The sequence below is a fragment of the Ranitomeya imitator genome, chromosome 8 (assembly GCF_032444005.1).
Source record: "Ranitomeya imitator isolate aRanImi1 chromosome 8, aRanImi1.pri, whole genome shotgun sequence".
Taxonomy (NCBI): domain Eukaryota; kingdom Metazoa; phylum Chordata; class Amphibia; order Anura; family Dendrobatidae; genus Ranitomeya; species Ranitomeya imitator.
The window spans coordinates 44,851,857-44,865,149 of record NC_091289.1 but is presented as its reverse complement, the minus strand read 5'-3'; the positions used below and the strand labels follow the sequence as shown (position 1 = coordinate 44,865,149).

General features: G+C 52.8%; 1 protein-coding gene across 8 annotated transcripts in view; it reads right to left on the bottom strand.

The window, feature by feature from the left end:
• PBRM1 (polybromo 1) overlaps positions 1–13,134 on the bottom strand; it is a 127,006-nt gene extending 113,872 nt beyond the window's left edge. For 7 of the 8 annotated variants that reach the window (XM_069736830.1, XM_069736832.1, XM_069736829.1 and 4 more), the window contains exons 1-3: positions 12,977–13,133; positions 665–820; positions 488–585 (exon numbers count right to left, since the gene is read on the bottom strand). In XM_069736830.1, the coding sequence (XP_069592931.1) occupies positions 488–585; positions 665–805 (239 nt within the window). In that variant the 5' untranslated portion in view covers positions 806–820; positions 12,977–13,133. Of the gene's footprint in view, positions 1–487; positions 586–664; positions 821–12,976 lie in introns of all 8 variants that reach the window. The other variant, XM_069736835.1, reaches the window with a different exon arrangement.
• Positions 13,135–13,293: the final 159 nt, after the last annotated feature.

Genomic DNA, 13,293 nt, shown 5'->3' with positions numbered 1-13,293 from the left:
CGCGCTACAATACTTTGTGTGATGCCAAGGACACTGTGTGGATGTACTAGGATGCGCAAGCCACACGAAGCAAGAAGAGAGGATGTGCCGGATCAAGACCAGAGACGCCTATCGGACAGGACTGCGCCGTTTGCGGGTGGAATAAAAGCTATTTTTTGTTTTATGGAGAGCGCATTGGGGACATACAGACAGCACTCTAGAATGCTGTCACATAGGACTTACAGGTGCTGGGCCTGATTAGTATGGGATATGCCTGGTGATTACTCCCTTTAATCAGCAGGGATGCCTGGAGTGGGACAGAAAACAATCTGATATTGATGGCCTATCCAAAGAATAGGCCATCAAGATTAAAGTCCCTTTAATTAGTATACGGTAGTTGGGGCTATAACAAACACTGAGCCCGCCATCAGTGACTTACCTAGAAAACAAAAAAATAAGACCCCCAAACATCTAAAACAATTTAGAACCATCTAATAAAGTTCATTACCTGCGTTTTGGTGCTCTAATAAAAAGCTCGCACAGAATACGACCCTGATCATCTTTGTAGTCCCGGACTGTGTTGTAGAGCTCTTGGCACACGGCGACCTAAGGACACAAACGTAAGGGACAGTTAGTCTTATATACCATACTGATTGCTCATCTTCGTGCCTTAGTAGAATCTTACCGGATCTACATTTGACACGTTGGCAAGTCTCCTCCGCTTCCGGCCAGAGTTTGGGGTGCTTGTAGTATGTGGGGAATCATCAAAGTCCCCACCGCTGACACTGCTGGACGGGGACGTGGCTCTGCGCCTCTTAGAGCTCATTGCTTCAATATTGTCCTGTCACATAAAACACAGTAATATGGAAGGTTAGTGAACGGGTCAAACAAAGTGGTGCAAACATGACATAAGAAGCGAACCATGAAAAAATATATATATTTTTATACATATACAAACAATTCCAAAAAAGCTGGGATACTATGTAAAGAAAACAAGAATGTAATGACTTGGAAATCTCCTATAACCATATTTTATTCACAACAGAACATAGGACACGGATCAGGAATTGAACGTTTCAAAATCAATGTCAGGAACAGGAGTTTAAGAAGTCGGGCAGGCAAAACAAGTAAAAAATAGTAAGTGATAGTAGTGAAAAACAGTCACGTGACTGTGTATAAAAAGAGCATCTTAGAGAGGCAGAGTCTCTCAGAAGCAAAGATGGTCGGAGGTCACCAATCTGTGATAAGTGCATCTAAAAACGGTTTCTCAACGTGAAGACTTTAATTATCCCACTATCTACACATAGAATATCATCAAAAGATTCAGAGATTCTGGAGAAATCCTTGTGAACAAGGGACAAGGACAGCAGTGAATATTGGAAACTTCTGATCTTTAGGCCCTCAGGCAGCACTGCATGAAAACCAGACATGACTCGGTTGCGTACATCACTGCATGTGCCCAGGAATACTTCCAAAAATCCATCTGTGAACACAGAGCAATTCAAAAGGGCAAATGAAAGAAACCGCCATATAGCAACACAATCCAGAAACACTGCCGTCTTCTCTGGGCCAAAGCTTAATTACAATGAACTGAGGCAAAATGGAAAATTGTTCAGACATATGACAGACAGGCTGTGTGTGCAGTGAGCCGACAGTCATAGTGCTGGGGACAGGCTGTGTGTGCAGTGAGCTGACAGTCATAGTGCTGGGGACAGGCTGTGTGTGCAGTGAGCTGACAGTCATAGTGCTGGGGACAGGCTGTGTGTGCAGTGAGCTGACAGTCATAGTGACGGGGACAGGCTGTGTGTGCAGTGAGCTGACAGTCATAGTGACGGGGACAGGCTGTGTGTGCAGTGAGCGGACATTCATAGTGACGGGGACAGACAGGCTGTGTGCAGTGAGCTGACAGTCAGTGTCGGGTACAGGCTGTGTGTGCAGTGAGCTGACAGTCATAGTGCTGGGGACAGGCTGAGTGTGCAGTGAGCGGACAGTCATAGTGACGGGGACAGGCTGTCTGTGCAGTGAGCTGACAGTCATAGTGCCGGGGACAGGCTGTGTGTGCAGTGAACTGACAGTCATAGTGCCGGGGACAGACAGGCTGTGTGCAGTGAGCTGACAGTCATAGTGCCGGGGACAGGCTGTGTGTGCAGTGAGCTGACAGTCAGTGTCGGGGACAGGCTGTGTGTGCAGTGAGCTGACAGTCATAGTGCTGGGGACAGGCTGAGTGTGCAGTGAGCGGACAGTCATAGTGACGGGGACAGACAGGCTGTGTGCAGTGAGCTGACAGTCATAGTGCCGGGGACAGGCTGTGTGCAGTGAGCTGACAGTCAGTGTCGGGGACAGGCTGTGTGTGCAGTGAGCTGACAGTCATAGTGCTGGGGACAGGCTGTGTGTGCAGTGAGCTGACAGTCATAGTGCCGGGGACAGGCTGTGTGTACAGAGAGCTGACAGTCATAGTGCTGGGGACAGGCTGTGTGTGCAGTGAACTGACAGTCATAGTGCCGGTGACAGACAGGCTGTGTGCAGTGAGCTGACAGTCATAGTGGCGGGGACAGGCTGTGTGTGCAGTGAGCTGACAGTCATAGTGGCGGGGACAGGCTGTGTGTGCAGTGAGCTGACAGTCATAGTGTCGGGGACAGGCTGTGTGCAGTGAGCTGACAGTCATAGTGCTGGGGACAGGCTGTGTGTGCAGTGAGCTGACAGTCATAGTGCTGGGGACAGGCTGTGTGTGCAGTGAGCTGGCCATAGTGTTGAGGGGGTCATTACACCCTCGCTCCCGATATCGCGCCCCTGCACCGCTGCATTTTCGGATCTGTGTCCTATGTTCTGTTGTGAATAAAACATAACTATAAGGCTGCCGTCATACTAGCAGTACTTGGTCAGTATTTTACATCAGTATTTGTAGCCAAAACCAGGAGTGGGTGATAAATACAGAACTGGTGCGTATGTTTCTATTATACTTTTCCTCTGATTGTTCCACTCCTTGTTTTGGCTTACAAATACTGATGTAAAATACTGACCACATACTGCTAGTATGACGGCAGCCTAAGACATTTCCAAATGATTACATTCGTGTTTTCTTTACATCTAACGCAGTATCCCAAATTTTAGGGATTTGGGGTTAATATATATATTAGCCTAAAAAAGCAAAATGATTCTTCTGTGTCAGACAACACCTTGATAAGTACGTCATGGGATACTTTCCTTTATATAGAAAATATAAACTGTACAAAGTATTTAAAGGACAAAAAAAAGGTTTCTAGACATTATTCGCTGCGGAATATGTTGGCGCTATATAAATAAAAATTATTATTATTATTATTATTCTGTCAAAGGGAACACCTGGCATAGACGGATCCACTGATCGGGCACATCACAGGATGAGGCATGATTAGCATCTTTCCTGCCAAATTGTAGCCTACTGATGTGGCCAGTACATGGCTTCCTGATGGCAACTGAAGAGGGTCAAGGGAGTCACAACATAATCGGAATGTGCCCGTCCAATAGTGTACGCACCAACGAAACAAAGTCGATCGAACCAGTCAATATCCTTACCAGCTATTCAATATTAAGCAATGAGTATGGGGGGCACAGGCTCTCCCCAGCAGAGAATGTGTGCGGGGGGCTGCTCTGTAATGCTCAGGGCATGTGGGCCAGGCATCTCTGGGGCTCACCTCCCTCTGGCAGCACCAGAAATCTCAGAGAGATGGAGGGCAGAGACATCACCATCGGACAGACAAGCGTTCAGCCAACAGGGGCATCAGCGGTTACTGGCAGAGCCCCTGACACCACTGGCAGAGCCCATGTAACCACTCGCGGAGCCCCTGACACCATAGGCCATGCTGAGGACTCAATCTTCCGGTCTACTACTGTAGCCCGGGCACACAGGAGGCATCAGATGCTCCTGACATTGTTCTGTGGTCTGAACACCTAATTGCACAGAAAAAAAAAACAGTACCTGCTGTAAGAGAGCGAGAAAGAGGGGGAGAGAGCGAGAAAGAGGGGGAGAGAGCGAGAAAGAGGGGGAGAGAGCGAGAAAGAGGGGGAGAGAGCGAGAAAGAGGGGGAGAGAGCGAGAAAGAGGGGGAGAGAGCGAGAAAGAGGGGGAGAGAGCGAGAAAGAGGGGGAGAGAGCGAGAAAGAGGGGGAGAGAGCGAGAAAGAGGGGGGAGAGAGCGAGAAAGAGGGGGAGAGAGCGAGAAAGAGGGGGAGAGAGCGAGAAAGAGGGGGAGAGAGCGAGAAAGAGGGGGAGAGAGCGAGAAAGAGGGGGAGAGAGCGAGAAAGAGGGGGAGAGAGCGAGAAAGAGGGGGAGAGAGCGAGAAAGAGGGGGAGAGAGCGAGAAAGAGGGGGAGAGAGCGAGAAAGAGGGGGAGAGAGCGAGAAAGAGGGGGAGAGAGCGAGAAAGAGGGGGAGAGAGCGAGAAAGAGGGGGAGAGAGCGAGAAAGAGGGGGAGAGAACAAAAGAGGGGGAGAGAGCAAAAGAGGGGGAGAGAGCAAAAGAGGGGGAGAGAGCAAAAGAGGGGGAGAGAGCGAGAAAGAGGGGGAGAGAGCGAGAAAGAGGGGGAGAGAGCGAGAAAGAGGGGGAGAGAGCGAGAAAGAGGGGGAGAGAGCGAGAAAGGGGGAGAGAGCGAGAAAGAGGGGGAGAGAGCGAGAAAGAGGGGGAGTGAGCGAGAAAGAGGGGGAGAGAGCGAGAAAGAGGGGGAGAGAGCGAGAAAGAGGGGGAGAGAGCGAGAAAGAGGGGGAGAGAGCGAGAAAGAGGGGGAGAGAGCGAGAAAGAGGGGGAGAGAGCGAGAAAGAGGGGGAGAGAGCGAGAAAGAGGGGGAGAGAGCGAGAAAGAGGGGGAGAGAGCGAGAAAGAGGGGGAGAGAGCGAGAAAGAGGGGGAGAGAGCGAGAAAGAGGGGGAGAGAGCGAGAAAGAGGGGGAGAGAGCGAGAAAGAGGGGGAGAGAGCGTGAAAGGGGGAGAGAGCGAGAAAGGGGGAGAGAGCAAAAGAGGGGGAGAGAGCAAAAGAGGGGGAGAGAGCAAAAGAGGGGGAGAGAGCAAAAGAGGGGGAGAGAGCAAAAGAGGGGGAGAGAGCAAAAGAGGGGGAGAGAGCAAAAGAGGGGGAGAGAGCAAAAGAGGGGGAGAGAGCAAAAGAGGGGGAGAGAGCAAAAGAGGGGGAGAGAGCGAGAAAGAGGGGGAGAGAGCGAGAAAGAGGGGGAGAGAGCGAGAAAGAGGGGGAGAGAGCGAGAAAGAGGGGGAGAGAGCGAGAAAGAGGGGGAGAGAGCGAGAAAGAGGGGGAGAGAGCGAGAAAGAGGGGGAGAGAGCGAGAAAGAGGGGGAGAGAGCGAGAAAGAGGGGGAGAGAGCGAGAAAGAGGGGGAGAGAGCGAGAAAGAGGGGGAGAGAGCGTGAAAGGGGGAGAGAGCAAAAGAGGGGGAGAGAGCAAAAGAGGGGGAGAGAGCAAAAGAGGGGGAGAGAGCAAAAGAGGGGGAGAGAGCAAAAGAGGGGGAGAGAGCAAAAGAGGGGGAGAGAGCAAAAGAGGGGGAGAGAGCAAAAGAGGGGGAGAGAGCAAAAGAGGGGGAGAGAGCAAAAGAGGGGGAGAGAGCGAGAAAGAGGGGGAGAGAGCGAGAAAGAGGGGGAGAGAGCGAGAAAGAGGGGGAGAGAGCGAGAAAGAGGGGGAGAGAGCGAGAAAGAGGGGGAGAGAGCGAGAAAGAGGGGGAGAGAGCGAGAAAGAGGGGGAGAGAGCGAGAAAGAGGGGGAGAGAGCGAGAAAGAGGGGGAGAGAGCGAGAAAGAGGGGGAGAGAGCGAGAAAGAGGGGGAGAGAGCGAGAAAGAGGGGGAGAGAGCGAGAAAGAGGGGGAGAGAGCGAGAAAGAGGGGGAGAGAGCGAAAGAGGGGGAGAGAGCAAAAGAGGGGGAGAGAGCAAAAGAGGGGGAGAGAGCAAAAGAGGGGGAGAGAGCAAAAGAGGGGGAGAGAGCAAAAGAGGGGGAGAGAGCAAAAGAGGGGGAGAGAGCAAAAGAGGGGGAGAGAGCAAAAGAGGGGGAGAGAGCAAAAGAGGGGGAGAGAGCAAAAGAGGGGGAGAGAGCAAAAGAGGGGGAGAGAGCAAAAGAGGGGGAGAGAGCAAAAGAGGGGGAGAGAGCAAAAGAGGGGGAGAGAGCAAAAGAGGGGGAGAGAGCGAGAAAGAGGGGGAGAGAGCGAGAAAGAGGGGGAGAGAGCGAGAAAGAGGGGGAGAGAGCAAAAGAGGGGGAGAGAGCAAAAGAGGGGGAGAGAGCAAAAGAGGGGGAGAGAGCGAGAAAGAGGGGGAGAGAGCAAAAGAGGGAGAGAGTGCTGTTATTATACTGTCAGCCCCCGCAGTACAGCGCTCAGTATATTGCACCATGAGCTACAGGGCAATCCCACTGATTAGCGGACATTACTCTCATGGAGAACGCACTGCCCGTCCTAAAACAGGAGATGCCACACTGGGGGTAGTAGTAGTACAGGAGATGCCACACTGGGGGTAGTAGTAGTACAGGAGATGCCACACTGGGGGTAGTAGTAGTACAGGAGATGCCACACTGGGGGTAGTAGTAGTACAGGAGATGCCACACTGGGAGTAGTAGTAGTAGTACAGGAGATGCCACACTGGGGGTAGAAGTAGTACAGGAGATGCCACACTGGGGGTAGAAGTAGTACAGGAGATGCCACACTGGGGGTAGTAGTAGTACAGGAGATGCCACACTGGGGGTAGTAGTAGTACAGGAGATGCCACACTGGGGGTAGTATAGTACAGGAGATGCCACACTGGGGGTAGTAGTAGTACAGGAGATGCCACACTGGGAGTAGTAGTAGTAGTACAGGAGATGCCACACTGGGGGTAGAAGTAGTACAGGAGATGCCACACTGGGGGTAGAAGTAGTACAGGAGATGCCACACTGGGGGTAGTAGTAGTACAGGAGATGCCACACTGGGGGTAGTAGTAGTACAGGAGATGCCACACTGGGGGTAGTAGTAGTACAGGAGATGTCACACTGGGGGTAGTAGTAGTACAGGAGATGCCACACTGGGGGTAGTAGTAGTACAGGAGATGCCACACTGGGGGTAGTAGTACAGGAGATGCCACACTGGGGGTAGTAGTAGTACAGGAGATGCCACACTGGGGGTAGTAGTAGTACAGGAGATGCCACACTGGGGGTAGTAGTAGTAGTACAGGAGATGCCACACTGGGGGTAGTAGTAGTACAGGAGATGCCACACTGGGGGTAGAAGTAGTACAGGAGATGCCACACTGGGGGTAGTAGTAGTACAGGAGATGCCACACTGGGGGTAGTAGTAGTACAGGAGATGCCACACTGGGGGTAGTAGTAGTACAGGAGATGTCACACTGGGGGTAGTAGTAGTACAGGAGATGCCACACTGGGGGTAGTAGTAGTACAGGAGATGCCACACTGGGGGTAGTAGTAGTAGTACAGGAGATGCCACACTGGGGGTAGTAGTAGTACAGGAGATGCCACACTGGGGGTAGTAGTAGTACAGGAGATGCCACACTGGGGGTAGTAGTACAGGAGATGCCACACTGGGGTAGTAGTAGTACAGGAGATGCCACACTGGGGATAGTAGTACAGGAGATGCCACACTGGGGGTAGTAGTAGTACAGGAGATGCCACACTGGGGATAGTAGTACAGGAGATGCCACACTGGGGGTAGTAGTAGTACAGGAGATGCCACAATGGGGGTAGTAGTAGTACAGGAGATGCCACACTAGGGGTAGTAGTACAGGAGATGCCACAATGGGGGTAGTAGTACAGGAGATGCCACAATGGGGGGTAGTAGTAGTACAGGAGATGCCACACTGGGGGTAGTAGTACAGGAGATGCCACACTAGGGGTAGTAGTACAGGAGATGCCACACTAGGGGTAGTAGTACAGGAGATGCCACAATGGGGGTAGTAGTACAGGAGATGCCACACTGGGGGTAGTAGTACAGGAGATGCCACAATGGGGGTAGTAGTACAGGAGATGCCACACTGGGGGTAGTAGTACAGGAGATGCCACACTGGGGGTAGTAGTACAGGAGATGCCACACTGGGGGTAGTAGTACAGGAGATGCCACACTGGGGGTAGTAGTACAGGAGATGCCACACTAGGGGTAGTAGTACAGGAGATGCCACACTGGGGGTAGTAGTACAGGAGATGCCACACTGGGGGTAGTAGTACAGGAGATGCCACACTGGGGTAGTAGTAGTAGTACAGGAGATGCCACACTGGGGGTAGTAGTAGTACAGGAGATGCCACACTGGGGGTAGTAGTAGTACAGGAGATGCCACACTGGGGGTAGTAGTAGTACAGGAGATGCCACACTGGGGTAGTAGTAGTAGTACAGGAGATGCCACACTGGGGGTAGTAGTAGTACAGGAGATGCCACACTGGGGGTAGTAGTAGTACAGGAGATGCCACACTGGGGGTAGTAGTACAGGAGATGCCACACTGGGGTAGTAGTAGTACAGGAGATGCCACACTGGGGATAGTAGTACAGGAGATGCCACACTGGGGGTAGTAGTAGTACAGGAGATGCCACACTGGGGATAGTAGTACAGGAGATGCCACACTGGGGGTAGTAGTAGTACAGGAGATGCCACAATGGGGGTAGTAGTAGTACAGGAGATGCCACACTAGGGGTAGTAGTACAGGAGATGCCACAATGGGGGTAGTAGTACAGGAGATGCCACAATGGGGGGTAGTAGTAGTACAGGAGATGCCACACTGGGGGTAGTAGTACAGGAGATGCCACACTAGGGGTAGTAGTACAGGAGATGCCACACTAGGGGTAGTAGTACAGGAGATGCCACAATGGGGGTAGTAGTACAGGAGATGCCACACTGGGGGTAGTAGTACAGGAGATGCCACAATGGGGGTAGTAGTACAGGAGATGCCACACTGGGGGTAGTAGTACAGGAGATGCCACACTGGGGGTAGTAGTACAGGAGATGCCACACTGGGGGTAGTAGTACAGGAGATGCCACACTGGGGGTAGTAGTACAGGAGATGCCACACTAGGGGTAGTAGTACAGGAGATGCCACACTGGGGGTAGTAGTACAGGAGATGCCACACTGGGGGTAGTAGTACAGGAGATGCCACAATGGGGGTAGTAGTACAGGAGATGCCACACTGGGGGTAGTAGTAGTACAGGAGATGCCACACTAGGGGTAGTAGTAGTACAGGAGATGCCACACTGGGGGTAGTAGTACAGGAGATGCCACACTGGGGGTAGTAGTACAGGAGATGCCACACTGGGGGTAGTAGTACAGGAGATGCCACACTGGGGGTAGTAGTACAGGAGATGCCACACTGGGGGTAGTAGTACAGGAGATGCCACACTGGGGGTAGTAGTACAGGAGATGCCACACTGGAGGTAGTAGTACAGGAGATGCCACACTGGGGGTAGTAGTACAGGAGATGCCACACTGGGGGTAGTAGTAGTACAGGAGATGCCACACTGGGGGTAGTAGTACAGGAGATGCCACACTAGGGGTAGTAGTAGTACAGGAGATGCCACACTAGGGGTAGTAGTACAGGAGATGCCACACTGGGGGTAGTAGTACAGGAGATGCCACACTAGGGGTAGTAGTACAGGAGATGCCACACTAGGGGTAGTAGTACAGGAGATGCCACACTAGGGGTAGTAGTACAGGAGATGCCACACTGGGGGTAGTAGTACAGGAGATGCCACACTGGGGGTAGTAGTACAGGAGATGCCACACTGGGGGTAGTAGTACAGGAGATGCCACACTGGGGGTAGTAGTACAGGAGATGCCACAATGGGGGTAGTAGTACAGGAGATGCCACACTGGGGGTAGTAGTACAGGAGGTGCCACACTGGGGGTAGTAGTACAGGAGATGCCACAATGGGGGTAGTAGTACAGGAGATGCCACACTGGGGGTAGTAGTACAGGAGATGCCACAATGGGGGTAGTAGTACAGGAGATGCCACACTAGGGGTAGTAGTACAGGAGATGCCACACTGGGGGTAGTAGTACAGGAGATGCCACACTGGGGGTAGTAGTACAGGAGATGCCACACTGGGGGTAGTAGTACAGGAGATGCCACACTGGGGGTAGTAGTACAGGAGATGCCACAATGGGGGTAGTAGTACAGGAGATGCCACACTGGGGGTAGTAGTACAGGAGATGCCACACTGGGGGTAGTAGTACAGGAGATGCCACAATGGGGGTAGTAGTACAGGAGATGCCACACTGGGGGTAGTAGTACAGGAGATGCCACAATGGGGGTAGTAGTACAGGAGATGCCACACTAGGGGTAGTAGTACAGGAGATGCCACACTGGGGGTAGTAGTACAGGAGATGCCACACTGGGGGTAGTAGTACAGGAGATGCCACACTGGGGGTAGTAGTACAGGAGATGCCACACTGGGGGTAGTAGTAGTACAGGAGATGCCACACTGGGGGTAGTAGTACAGGAGATGCCACACTGGGGGTAGTAGTACAGGAGATGCCACACTGGGGGTAGTAGTAGTACAGGAGATGCCACACTGGGGGTAGTAGTACAGGAGATGCCACACTGGGGGTAGTAGTACAGGAGATGCCACACTGGGGGTAGTAGTACAGGAGATGCCACACTGGGGGTAGTAGTAGTACAGGAGATGCCACACTGGGGGTAGTAGTACAGGAGATGCCACAATGGGGGTAGTAGTACAGGAGATGCCACACTAGGGGTAGTAGTACAGGAGATGCCACACTGGGGGTAGTAGTACAGGAGATGCCACACTGGGGGTAGTAGTACAGGAGATGCCACACTAGGGGTAGTAGTACAGGAGATGCCACACTGGGGGTAGTAGTACAGGAGATGCCACACTGGGGGTAGTAGTACAGGAGATGCCACACTAGGGGTAGTAGTACAGGAGATGCCACACTGGGGGTAGTAGTACAGGAGATGCCACACTGGGGGTAGTAGTACAGGAGATGCCACACTAGGGGTAGTAGTACAGGAGATGCCACACTGGGGGTAGTAGTACAGGAGATGCCACACTGGGGGTAGTAGTACAGGAGATGCCACACTGGGGGTAGTAGTACAGGAGATGCCACACTGGGGGTAGTAGTACAGGAGATGCCACACTGGGGGTAGTAGTACAGGAGATGCCACACTGGGGGTAGTAGTACAGGAGATGCCACACTAGGGGTAGTAGTACAGGAGATGCCACACTGGGGGTAGTAGTACAGGAGATGCCACACTGGGGGTAGTAGTACAGGAGATGCCACACTAGGGGTAGTAGTACAGGAGATGCCACACTGGGGGTAGTAGTACAGGAGATGCCACACTGGGGGTAGTAGTACAGGAGATGCCACACTGGGGGTAGTAGTACAGGAGATGCCACACTAGGGGTAGTAGTACAGGAGATGCCACACTGGGGGTAGTAGTACAGGAGATGCCACACTGGGGGTAGTAGTACAGGAGATGCCACACTGGGGGTAGTAGTACAGGAGATGCCACACTAGGGGTAGTAGTACAGGAGATGCCACACTGGGGGTAGTAGTACAGGAGATGCCACACTGGGGGTAGTAGTACAGGAGATGCCACACTAGGGGTAGTAGTACAGGAGATGCCACACTGGGGGTAGTAGTACAGGAGATGCCACACTGGGGGTAGTAGTACAGGAGATGCCACACTGGGGGTAGTAGTACAGGAGATGCCACACTGGGGGTAGTAGTACAGGAGATGCCACACTGGGGGTAGTAGTACAGGAGATGCCACACTAGGGGTAGTAGTACAGGAGATGCCACACTAGGGGTAGTAGTAGTACAGGAGATGCCACACTGGGGGTAGTAGTACAGGAGATGCCACACTGGGGGTAGTAGTACAGGAGATGCCACACTGGGGGTAGTAGTACAGGAGATGCCACACTGGGGGTAGTAGTAGTACAGGAGATGCCACACTGGGGGTAGTAGTACAGGAGATGCCACACTGGGGGTAGTAGTACAGGAGATGCCACACTGGGGGTAGTAGTAGTACAGGAGATGCCACACTGGGGGTAGTAGTACAGGAGATGCCACACTGGGGTAGTAGTAGTACAGGAGATGCCACACTGGGGGTAGTAGTAGTACAGGAGATGCCACACTGGGGGTAGTAGTACAGGAGATGCCACACTAGGGGTAGTAGTAGTACAGGAGATGCCACACTAGGGGTAGTAGTACAGGAGATGCCACACTGGGGGTAGTAGTACAGGAGATGCCACACTAGGGGTAGTAGTACAGGAGATGCCACACTGGGGGTAGTAGTACAGGAGATGCCACACTGGGGGTAGTAGTACAGGAGATGCCACACTGGGGGTAGTAGTACAGGAGATGCCACACTGGGGGTAGTAGTACAGGAGATGCCACACTGGGGGTAGTAGTACAGGAGATGCCACACTAGGGGTAGTAGTACAGGAGATGCCACACTAGGGGTAGTAGTAGTACAGGAGATGCCACACTGGGGGTAGTAGTACAGGAGATGCCACACTGGGGGTAGTAGTACAGGAGATGCCACACTGGGGGTAGTAGTACAGGAGATGCCACACTGGGGGTAGTAGTAGTACAGGAGATGCCACACTGGGGGTAGTAGTACAGGAGATGCCACACTGGGGGTAGTAGTACAGGAGATGCCACACTGGGGGTAGTAGTAGTACAGGAGATGCCACACTGGGGGTAGTAGTACAGGAGATGCCACACTGGGGGTAGTAGTAGTACAGGAGATGCCACACTGGGGGTAGTAGTAGTACAGGAGATGCCACACTGGGGGTAGTAGTACAGGAGATGCCACACTAGGGGTAGTAGTAGTACAGGAGATGCCACACTAGGGGTAGTAGTACAGGAGATGCCACACTGGGGGTAGTAGTACAGGAGATGCCACACTCTTGGTAATGAGCCGTCACCAGGGCACACTGCAGCCGCTCTGGGTTATGAATGGAATAACGTGTCTGTGACGGACGATACACACAAAGGAGCCGGCACCCGCCGCCACAACATTCCCTCCTCCCCGGCCCCCGCACTCACTGAGCGCCGCCGCCATCCGGACAGACGCTGCCGCTGCCACGCAGGAGTCGCCAGGGCTGCAGAAAGCACCGACCGGTACCGTACACAGGACCGGGGCAATGAGCGGAGAGCAACGAACAGGCCGCGAGTTCCGCACCGGCCAACCAGCAGAGGGCAGCAGAGCGCTGGGGGAGGAGCTACAAGGCACCTCATTCAGCAGGTGGGCGGGGCTACATACGCCTGACCATCAGTTCTGTCTATAGAAGGGGTGGGGCTAAAATATGGAGTTTGATTTACCTGTTGTTACTGCACTGGACTCGACGCTACACATTAGCGCC